Source organism: Xiphophorus couchianus, chromosome 9 (assembly GCF_001444195.1).
Source record: "Xiphophorus couchianus chromosome 9, X_couchianus-1.0, whole genome shotgun sequence".
Lineage (NCBI taxonomy): Eukaryota > Metazoa > Chordata > Actinopteri > Cyprinodontiformes > Poeciliidae > Xiphophorus > Xiphophorus couchianus.
In genome coordinates, this window is record NC_040236.1 from 19,205,279 (window position 1) to 19,216,528 (window position 11,250).

Here is an 11,250-nt window from a genome sequence, read left to right on the forward strand (position 1 = left end):
TCTGCCTTACTGTTTAACTGGTGACGTCGCCGCAGCGGCTCGGTTTACAGGCTCTAAAGGCTCTTTCAAAACTTCCGGCTGCTTTGCAATTTTGCTTTTACACAGCTTACAACAAAAGGAGAGAGCAGTCGTGCACACGTAGCATTTCTCACAGACTGCAAAAATATGAGCATTGTTGCTAAATAACTGCAAGGCAACGTCTTGCCTCTGTCTCTGTGAAGTCCGGGTGAGTAAAATAAGTCTATTGTCATACATACTTTGCAAGCTAATACTAGTGAAATCATGTAATGATAACTAATTGTTCGTAACTGCTGCTAAGTTCATTTTTGTATTGTTCAGTAACACACAGATTTTAGTGTTTGATGTGTCATTTTCACAGCTCATCGAGGATGTACATAACTCTTTTGCTTTTGAATAAAACTTTATTGAAGTTTCTGCAGAGTGACAGATTAAACCAGGGGTGCTCAATACGTCTATATATATATATATATGTTTGGACACACCTTTCTAATTCAATGGGTTTTCTTTATTTTCATGACTATTTATAAAGCAAGAAATCCCACTTATTAACCTGACAGGGCAGGTTGACCTATGAAGTGAAAACCATTTCAGGTGACGACCTCTTGAAGCTCATCAAGAAAATGCAGAGTGTGTGCAAAGCAGTAATCACAGCAAAAGGTTGCTACTTTGAAGAAACTAGAATATAAGGGGTATTTTCAGTTGTTTTACACTTTTTTGTTTAGTGCATATTTCCACATGTGTTATTCATAGTGTTGATGCCTTCAGTGTGAATCTACAATGTCAATAGTCATGAAAATAAAGGAAACTCATTGAATTAAGAGGCGTGTCCAAACGTTTGGTCTGTACTGTATATATATATATATATATATATATATATATATATATATATATATATATATATATAGTGATTGCCTAAAGATGATTTTGTTGTGCAAAACTGAAACGTTGCTTTGCAAGATGAAACCTCTCTGACAATCTTGTTTCTCCTCAGCGATGGTTCGCCGTGTGGCAGTAGTCGGTGCAGGCAGTTCGGGTCTGGCCTGTGTCAAAGTCTGCTTGGAGGAGGGCTTGGACCCTGTCTGCTTTGAAAGTAGTGATGACATTGGTGGCCTGTGGAAATTTAAGGTGAGACAGGTGGAGTAATTTTGATAGAACTTGTTAGTCAAGCTGCTACCCAAGTGTCTTCTTACCAAAGAAAAACCTACGGCTGTTTGGTAAACATACATTTTCAAGTCAGGCATTTGTTTTTATTTTTACTTTTTTTATTTTAGTTAGCTCTATCTATAATTCTATCAACTCTGGTCAACTTTATTTTTCCCATTCCCACAGCACAATACTGCTTCCACCTTGTTTTTTCTAACAGAATTGGGTTTAGGTTGATGTGTAGTGTTAGTTTTTGACTTGATTTTGGTCCTGTCTTACCACAGGACCTTCTTTCACACAAATGGATGGTTAAATAAATGAAGGCAGTCAGCTGCACTGAGTTTGATCTAAACAGTTCACTTTAAAGGGAGTTAAATATAAATGCAACCATCTTATTTACATAAACAAAAACATTGAACTCAATGTATCACTTTTTTCTTCCACTTCAGAATCATGCAATCTTTTGTGTTTGTAAGTGCGTAAGGCACAGTAATGGTCTTCTTTAACAGCTCCCGGCTTTATTTTATTTTATTTTTATTTTTTTCTGCGCCTGCAGGAGTCTCCAGAACCAGATCGATCCAGCATCTACCGCTCTCTGGTGGTAAATACCTCCAAAGAGATGATGTGCTTCAGCGATTTCCCCATGCCTGACGACTATCCCAACTACATGCACAACTCCCAGCTGCTGCAGTACTTCAGGCTCTACGCTGAGCATTTTCACCTGCTCCAACACATTCGCTTTCAGGTCCGTCCTGTTTCATTGTGGCCTTTTTTTTTTTAATATGAAAAGGTAATTGATCTCTACATTAAAGCTTGCGTTTCTGCACACGTTTCAGACCACTGTGAGGAGCGTTACACAAAGGCCAGACTTCTCAGAGTCTGGTCAGTGGGACGTAGTGACCATGAACAAAAATAACGAGGAAGAAAGACACATCTTTGATGCGGTTCTGGTGTGTTCAGGACACTATACCCATCCGGTCTTACCCCTGTCTGATTTTCTAGGTATTAAGATTACTTCAGTAAATTTAAACTATCATAAAAGCCTTTGCCTTTGAGCTGTTTTGCCATATCTTTTTCTCCAGGACACGAAACATTCCTCGGCAGGCTTCTTCACAGCAGGGAATATAGAGACGCAGATTCCTTCAGGGGTGAAAGGGTGGTGGTTGTTGGCTTTGGGAACTCCGGAGGGGATGTTGCAGTAGAGATTAGCAGATCTGCAGAAAAGGTGAGAACAGGACAGACACAGGAGAACTGCCACGTTGTTTGAGAATCGAAGAGAGACGACGACAACGTCTAATATTCTCCACCCTCTTCAGACGTTTCTCAGTGTTCGGGACGGGTTCTGGGTGATGAGCAGAATGGCCCATAGGGGCCTGCCCGTGGATATGGCATTGATCTCCAGGTTCAACATCCTCCTGCTGCAGCTGCTCCCCAAGACTTTAATCAACTGGGCAGCAGAGAGAGCACTGAACCAGAAATATGACCATGAACTCTACGGTCTGAAGCCCAGACACAGGTATCACTGTTTGAATCAACCGACTAGTTTTGACTATTGCTCAAAAACAACAGGAGCTGAATTCAACGCAGACAAATTAGCGTAGCACTCAACAAAAACTTTTATACCAGGTGGACCTCTCTAAGTTCAGTGTTGAAGACCACTCTGGTACTGACGCTGCAACCGACGAGGTCAATCATTCAGAACCAGACTGCTGGGCAATGTGGGCGCTGCACCAGATTTTCCGGTCAATAGGTGAAAAGGCATCTCAAACGTCCCTCAAAGTATAGTGTATAAGTTCAGCTGAAAAAAAAAATCAAGAAAAAGGTCCAAAAAAAACTTATACACAATATAAAACAAGGTCAAGCACCAGACATGAAATCTAGGAAAGAAAGAACTACAGGAACAACAAAATAAAAATTTAGAGGCGCTATTGCACAGCAGCCTGCAAATAAATGTCAATAAACATCTCTTTTGCAATTTATTTCACAGACTTCTGGACAAAAGGCCTCTGGTCAATGATGATCTTCCTGGTCGAATTCTTCAGGGAGCCCTTATCATGAAGCCCAACATACGAGCTTTCAAGGATTCAGGAGTTACATTCGAAGACGGGACAGTTGAAGACAACATTGATGCTGTGGTCTTTTGTACAGGATATAAAGGAATCTTCCCGTTCTTGCCCTCTGCTCTGTCTGAAGGGCCACACAGTGAGCTGACGCTATACAAGTAAGTCAATGCAGAACAGTTAAGTGAAAGGTTCACTGCTTAAAGGGGACAGACAAGATACATCACAGAACATGATGTAAAGCGTGTGCTTGATATTATGAAAGATTACTTGATTTATTTACTTTTTTTTCATAATTCAGAAGAGTGTTTCCTCCGTCTCTTCAACAACCCACGCTGGCCGTCATGGGTTTTTTCCAAGTGAGGGGACCAATCATGCCGATTGTGGAGATGCAGGTCCGCTGGGCTGTTAAGGTGTTTTCAGGTAGACACAATATGTACACACACAGTGACTTACTAAAGTATTCGTAGCCCTTTTGACACGATAAACCCACAAACGTCAATGTATTTTAAAATAGTTGTGTGTGACAGACCCACAAAAGGTAATTCCTAATTGCAAAATTGGTTTTCAGAATTTAAAAAAATTAAAATCTGAACATGTCTCATACGTTTCCTCCACATGCATGTGTGGATTCTCCCTCCGTCTTCCTTCCTTCAGTCCAAAAAAAAAAAAAAGACAACTTGAAATTGTCCGTAGGTATGAATATATGTGCTTTCTGGCTCTCTGTTGCTTGTGATGGACTGACAATGGACAGATTGGCAACACAGTAAACACATGTAATGGAAAACACTTGTGTGTGATAGAGAGCTAACACTGCGCTCTCCCATAACTCCCAACATGAATCATGTTAATTCATATAGACTGGTCAGAGTTAATGGGAGCTCAATACGGGGAAGAAAACCTGTGGTAACACTTTATTTGATGGGTTGTGAATAATTAAACTTTAGCTTTAATAACATAAAGCTACATAATTTTTAAAGTTTAATCAGTAATACTTTTGTAACAAATTTATGTCAGATCAAGATTTCTTGGTTAATGTCAAGTTGTCGTAACGAAGACATTTTGAATTATGTCAATTTTGTATTAAAAGTGTCATGATTTACCGAATGACACTTTATGACAACAGTCATAAATATTCATGAAGATTTACTCATGTTCATGACAGGTTGTTATGTCATGGTTATGACAGTCTTATTCACAACCCGTCAAATAAAGTGTTACCAAACCTGTCGGAAAGTGCAAATGACTTGAGACTGGGGCAAAGGTTCACCTTTCAACACCTCAGAGACCTCAGATACAGCTGCAGCCGAGGGCTTTGATCAAATTCCGATCATGTTAGAATGGTGTAGTCAAAGCCCAGAGATGAATGCAACTGATAAATTCTGGCAGCACTTTTTGTGTCCCCAAATGTTTTCCACCAAATCCATTCTCAGGTTGAGTTAATTTGTAAAGAGTTCAAAACGTCTTTTATATTATTGATCTATCAAATAGAATTCCAATAAAAAATCCTTCATTTAAGTTTGTGGTTTTCAGAAGAAATCTAAAAAAGTTCAAGCGTTATGTATATCATTGCAAAACACTGTAAATTAATTTTGGGATGAAGAAGATGATATGTTTAATGTTTCAGGTTTGACTCGTCTCCCATTGACACAGAAAATGCTTGAAGTCACTGAGACTGAAAGGAGGTTAAACTTGCCCAGGTAGCCATCATTCTCACACTCAAAGTTGATTTTTACGCCAAAATAAGTTGGCTGACATTCCTTCTTATGGTTTTTAAGCTTTCCTAACCCTCAACAAGCTGTTCTCCAAGTTGATTTCATCCAGTACTTGGATTTCATGGCCGAGGAGGTGAGTAGGTCCTAACACTTTGTTGTTTACAGCATCTAAGACACAGACAACCAAATAATAATAAGCTTTTCCTCACAGATTGGTGTTAAACCACATCTTTGGAGACTAATTATTGACCGGAGGCGCCGGTATGGTTGTTCGCCTAGGGCACCTGACTGCCTCCGTTTCCATGTTATCAAATCACTTTCTAAGTTTTGCAACTTTAAAAGTGTGGTTAGACAATTTAATAACGGTCTGTAAACTCAGTGGGTTGTTTAAAAAAATATAGACACCATTTCTATAAATGTAGTTGTATATTGACTGCTGGTTACTTTCTCCCTCTTGTGGTCAAAAGGAAACAAGTGGTTGTTCTCTCCCGTCTATTAACATGTTGCATGTTTCCTTTTCAACTTTCATAATGTGGATGGAAACAAATACAAAGATTTATTTTTTTGTGACTATTAATTAAAGGGAGGAGGATTAATCTCTTGTTGTTGTCATCAACAAACTCAAAAGCTGAATGTGAGAAAGTCTTAAATTAACAGGTGCACAAGATCACATTTTCACATGTCTCAATATTTTCAAATGTATTTATTTGATCCAAATCTTCCTTCCAACACTGATTTGTGGTCTTTAATGACAAAACAGGACCAGCTAAGTCATTAAAGCAACTGAACCTCCTGCACAGACAAATTAAAGCTACACATCATTCAAATGAACAGAATTAAAAATCAGACCACATTCCCTGACTTTTTTCTCTTCCTGTCTTGTTTTTCCTGCAGTTTAATCTGGTCTAGCGGGTCAGGATTCCCTCTGCTAAAAGCTTCTTCCACCAGAAGGTGGCAGTGATGGGCGCCGGCCCCTGTGGTCTGAGCAGCATTAATGTAATGCTGAAGGCTGGGTGTCAGAAAGAGAAGGAGCTTCTTAAAGAGACAAGGTGTCAAACTGCATAGTCAAGTTTCTTTGTTTCGATACTTACAACCACTGGGTGCACCGATTGCAGTTTTCTGGCTGATGGCCAATTACCAATCTTTTAAAAAGCTTAACCTGCCGATTCCGATATTGGCCGATTCCAATTTTATTTTTTGTCTGAAATGCTGTTGAGTTGGCAACAGTGAGGTCACTGTTGATAATTGTAAACGTCCAGACATAAGTCGGTGGGCCGGTCTGTCAGTCAAACCTTTTTTACCGGAGAGCAAATGAGGACAGTGGTTGATTCTTAGGCCTTTGCCAAGCTAGATAAGATCGGTGGATAAGATCGGCTACATATGTAAAAATCGGTCAATCACCGATCTCCCAAAATTAAGGAAATCGGCTGGCCGATAAATCGGTGCACCCCTAGATGGTAACATGGTTAATTTATTGTGCAATAAAATTGCACTATGTGCCTGGAATTACATAATACCGCTCTTTTAAACTCTGCAGAGCTTTCACCCATCCAGTATTTGCCTTCTGCAAAATATGTATGTGGCTTTTTACGTTACAATCACAAACCTAAAAGTATTTATTTTGTGTTTTGGGAGATAGACCGCCATAAGGTAGTGAAAAGTTGTAACTTACAGGCACAAATTTTAGTCTTGCTGGTAAGAAGACACCAAATAAAACTACAGTTTATTTGTAGAAAATCTTAAAAATAGGATTCCTTTTCTTTCCACTTTATAATTAATTACTGTTGGTACAAAAGAATGATGAAGACCAAAGTTAGTGATTTGTTGCATGTCAAAATCTAAAGTTAAAGGAGAGAGAATACTTTTTTTTTGAGGTGATCTTTGCAAAATTTCAAACCTGTTCTGAAATTATAATTCTGTGCTCCCTTTTTTTAACGTTTATGCATTTTTTAGAATTCCGAGAAGGACGAGAAAAGCACTTTGGTGTCTCTCTCCTGGCAATATCGTTTCCAGTTTATTTGATTCAATATATTATTCATCGTTTTCCCATTGTCTTGTCACAACATGATGCACTATAACGGCTAAATTTTGTGGGCTGAACCTTCCCCCGCCTATGGCGGTGCAGTAACCAGAGGGAAGTATTAAGGCTTTTATTTTGAAATTTTAAGTAAGCTTCATTTTAAATGGTCACACTAATCCCATGTGTAACAATGGTTGGGTAAAATTAATTATAAAATGCCCAAAACACAAGAAGTTCTAAAGGCCAGCTCATTCCTCCTCTGTAGTAACTGACAGTTCTGCCATGTTGTAGTCCTAACCTGGAGTCATTGTAGTTCTAAAGAGCAGCTCAGCTGTCGCGTGATGAAGCAGAGAGGGAGAGACAGAATTCTAATAGTTTGAAGTAGTTCGTTTTTCTGAAAGACCTGAGAGGAATAATCAGGCTTTTATTTTGAAATGTTCAGTAAGCTTCATTTTAAATGTCCAAACTAATCCCATGAGTAACAGTGATTGGGTTAAATCAGTTATATAATGCCCGAAAGAGCAATTACCTGATGTAAAAACTGTCAAGGCTTTTATTTTGACATTTTTATTAAGATTAATTTAAAATTGCCACACTAACCCTGTGTGTACCAATGGTTGGTTAAAATCAGCTATAAAATCAAATAAAATGCCCAAAACACAAGTAGTTCTAAAGGCCAGCTCATTCCTCCTCTGTAGTAACTGACAGTTCTGCCATGTTGTAGTTCTAACCTGCATGTTCTGCCATAGTTAGAACTACAGTGATGCGTTTTTGTAGTCCTAATCAGCTGCTCTGTCCTGTTCTTTGTTCTGTTGCTATGGTAATGAAGCCTGTCTGTCAGACACTCACAACTGACAGAATTCCATTTCTTTGAGTCAGCCAGTTTGACAGAAAAAAGCAGTCCTAACAACTCCTTCCCGTTCGCGAACCGTGATACGTACTTGAAAACCGTTTGAAGCATCTGAGAGGGCTATTTGTCGTCTCCGATAGCACCACGATTCATATTCCCTACCTCACTCACAGTAATAACAGCGATGAGAGAAATATGGTGTGCGCTGAGCTCAGAAATTTTTCAGAAATGCATGGAAGTCAATCTGTGACTATCCTCAGAGGGATATTGAGGCTTTTATCTTGAAATTTTCAGTAAGCTTCATATAGAATTGTTGTTTGGGTTAAATGAGTTATTTACTGGCAAAACAGCCAGTAGTTCTAAATGGCAGCTCTTAATTGCTTTTAATTGAGTGTTAGAACTAGAGATATGGCGTTTTTGTAGTCCTATCTATTAGCATTAGGTTGAAGGCTAATGCTAATAGATAGGCACTATCTGCGCAAGCCAGTGCCTTAACCTGAAATAACAAGATAATGCAGGCTAATATTAGGCCCCAATAAAGAGACGTTCTATTGGGTGTGGAACAATAGGTGCCTGCCATGCAATGCATGGAGGCAGTGACTGACTTGCTTTGCAAGTCAGTGTTTTCAAGAAGGTTAAGGATGCAAATTTTTTAACCTTGAAATGTTGAAGATTTTAGAAATTTGGAATGAAGATGATGTCATGGAAAAGAGAACTTCCAACTACAAACACTTGTTTGGATTCTTGTTGGAAAGAAAGAAAATGGTTAAAATACTAGTGGAAACCATTTTTTTTTTTTTAAATAGTAGGCTACTTAACAGTTGATTTCTTTTTACATAAAATCAGGGTAAGTCTGGCTATTTTTAGACCAGGGGTCACAACCTTTTTGAGACCGGGAGCTACTTCACAGGTTCAGAGTAACACGAAGGGCTACTTGTTTGATACAGACATAAATTTTCTTTACAACAAAAATTAATTTAAGTAAATATGATTACATGCTGCCTGATCATATTAATGTTAGGGACTATGCACAATAGTTATCAGTAAGGACAGCTATGGTTAATTGCTGTATTGTGGTCAGACGTTCTTAGTTCAGAGTTTTAAGTTGGTGAGGTGGGGAACGCCAAAGCCTAAATCTTATAGGTCAGTTTTCTTTTTCTGTGAGTTAAAAATGATGACTGGAGTTTGAACCACTCATCATTTGAACCTCAGGTTCTGCTTGAGCTTTTTACAGTGTGCGGTTCTGGCGGGTTGTCAGTTTATTAGCTTTTTTGTGATTTTGCGAACTGAACAGCTGACGGGTCACCTGCTGGCTGACACAAGCAGATGTTGAAAAAAAATGTCTGACAGATTGGAAGGTACAAAACTATCACTGCACCTGACCTGCAGGAGCACAACCACCTCTCCAACGCGCAAAAATCGGCACAAAACTAAACCACTAAAGCAGCGCACCCTTTTTTGTTTGTTTTTTACACAAACGATGCTAAATAATAAAGACATTGAAGCGAAGCAGTGAGATCCACGGAAAGAGGAGGATTGGCGGGATCTTAGAACTACGGGAGGTTCAAACTCCACTCATCATTTTTAGCTCACAGAAAAAGCAAACTGACCAATAAGATTTAGGCTTTGGGTGCCATTTGACCCCCACAGACTCACACTGATGTGCGCTACATACACTGCTCAAGAAAATAAAGGGAACACTTAAACAACACAATATAACTCCAATTAAATCAAACTTCTGTGAAATCAAACTGTCCACTTAGGAAGCAACACTGATTGACAATCAATTTCACCTGCTGTTGTGCAAATGGAATAGACAACAGGTGGAAATTATTGGCAATTAGCAAGACACACTCAATAAAGGAGTGGTTCTGCAGTTGGGACCACAGACCACTTCTCAGTACCTATGCTGTGTGGCTGATGTTTTGGTCAGTTTTGAATGTTGGTGGTGCTTTCACACTCGTGGTAGCATGAGACGGACTCCACAACCCACACAAGTGGCTCAGGTAATGCAGCTCATCCAGGATGGCACATCAATGCGAGCTGTGGCAAGAAGGTTTGCTGTGTCTGTCAGGTAGTGTCCAGAGGCTGGAGGCGCTACCAGGAGACAGGCCAGTACACCAGGAGACGTGGAGGAGCCCGTAGGAGGGCAACAACCCAGCAGCAGGACCACTACCTCCGCCTTTGTGCAAGAAGGAACAGGAGGAGCACTGCCAGAGCCCTGCAAAATGACCTCCAGCAGGCCACAAATGTGCATGTGTCTGCACAAACGGTTAGAAACCGACTCCATGAGGATGGTATGAGGGCCTGACGTCCACAGATGGGGGTTGTGCTCACAGCCCAACACCGTGCAGGACGCTTGGCATTTGCCAGAGAACACCAGGATTGGCAAATTCGCCACTGGCGCCTTGTGCTCTTCACAGATGAAAGCAGGTTCACACTGAGCACATGTGACAGACGTGACAGAGTCTGGAGACGCCGTGGAGAGCGGTCTGCTGCCTGCAACATCCTTCAGCATGACCGGTTTGGCAGTGGGTCAGTAATGGTGTGGGGTGGCATTTCTTTGGAGGGCCGCACAGCCCTCCATGTGCTCACCAGAGGTAGCCTGACTGCCATTAGGTACCGAGATGAGATCCTCAGACCCCTTGTGAGACCATATGCTGGTGCGGTTGGCCCTGGGTTCCTCCTAATGCAGGACAATGCTAGACCTCATGTGGCTGGAGTGTGTCAGCAGTTCCTGCAAGATGAAGGCATTGAAGCTATGGACTGGCCAGCCCGTTCCCCAGACCTGAATCCGATTGAGCACATCTGGGACATCATGTCTCGCTCCATCCACCAACGTCACGTTGCACCACAGACTGTCCAGGAGTTGGCGGATGCTTTAGTCCAGGTCTGGGAGGAGATCCCTCAGGAGACCATCCGCTACCTCATCAGGAGCATGCCCAGGCGTTGTAGGGAGGTCATACAGGCACGTGGAGGCCACACACAATACTGAGCCTCATTTTGACTTGTTTTAAGGACATTACATTAAAGTTGGATCAACGTGTAGTGTTATTTCACTTTAATTTTAATTTTGTGGCTCCAAATCCAGGCCTCCATTGGTTAATAAATTTGATTACCATTGATGATTTTTGTGTGATTTTGTTGTCAGCACATTCAACTTTGTACAGAACAAAGTATTCAATGAGAATATTTCTTTCATTCAGATCTAGGATGTGTTATTTGACTGTTCCCTTTATTTTTTTGAGCAGTGTACAAGATGTTTTGGCACAAAAGTACTTTTTCTTCTCCATAATTTTGTTAATAGTAAACAGGGTTGGATAATAGAAATATAATAACTTTTCTTTTTTTAATTTAAAGGAAAATCTCTCAGTGCATCCAGCTGTACAGCTGCTGCTGCAACAATCCAAACTCTCAGTCACTTGTGGGCAATTTAGAATC

At 40.4% G+C, this 11,250-nt stretch overlaps 1 protein-coding gene across 1 annotated transcript; it reads left to right on the forward strand.

The window, feature by feature from the left end:
- On the forward strand, positions 1-5,848 carry LOC114151006 (dimethylaniline monooxygenase [N-oxide-forming] 5-like). The gene is made up of 12 exons (XM_028027882.1): positions 1-226; positions 1,013-1,146; positions 1,721-1,909; positions 2,001-2,166; positions 2,247-2,389; positions 2,481-2,680; positions 3,152-3,385; positions 3,526-3,647; positions 4,852-4,924; positions 5,003-5,072; positions 5,151-5,219; positions 5,834-5,848. The coding sequence occupies exons 2-12, from the start codon at positions 1,015-1,017 to the stop codon at positions 5,846-5,848; spliced, it is 1,413 nt and encodes a 470-aa protein (XP_027883683.1). The 5' UTR covers positions 1-226; positions 1,013-1,014.
- The last annotated feature ends 5,402 nt before the right edge of the window (positions 5,849-11,250 follow it).

Excerpts from the sequence above, each read along its gene's own strand:
- LOC114151006 (XM_028027882.1), top strand. The coding sequence starts at position 1,015 with ATGGTTCGCCGTGTGGCAGTAGTCGGTGCAGGCAGTTCGGGTCTGGCC. Across the intron at positions 2,167-2,246 it reads ACCCCTGTCTGATTTTCTAG|GACACGAAACATTCCTCGGC; the intron begins GTATTAAGATTA and ends CTTTTTCTCCAG. Across the intron at positions 4,925-5,002 it reads AGGAGGTTAAACTTGCCCAG|CTTTCCTAACCCTCAACAAG; the intron begins GTAGCCATCATT and ends ATGGTTTTTAAG.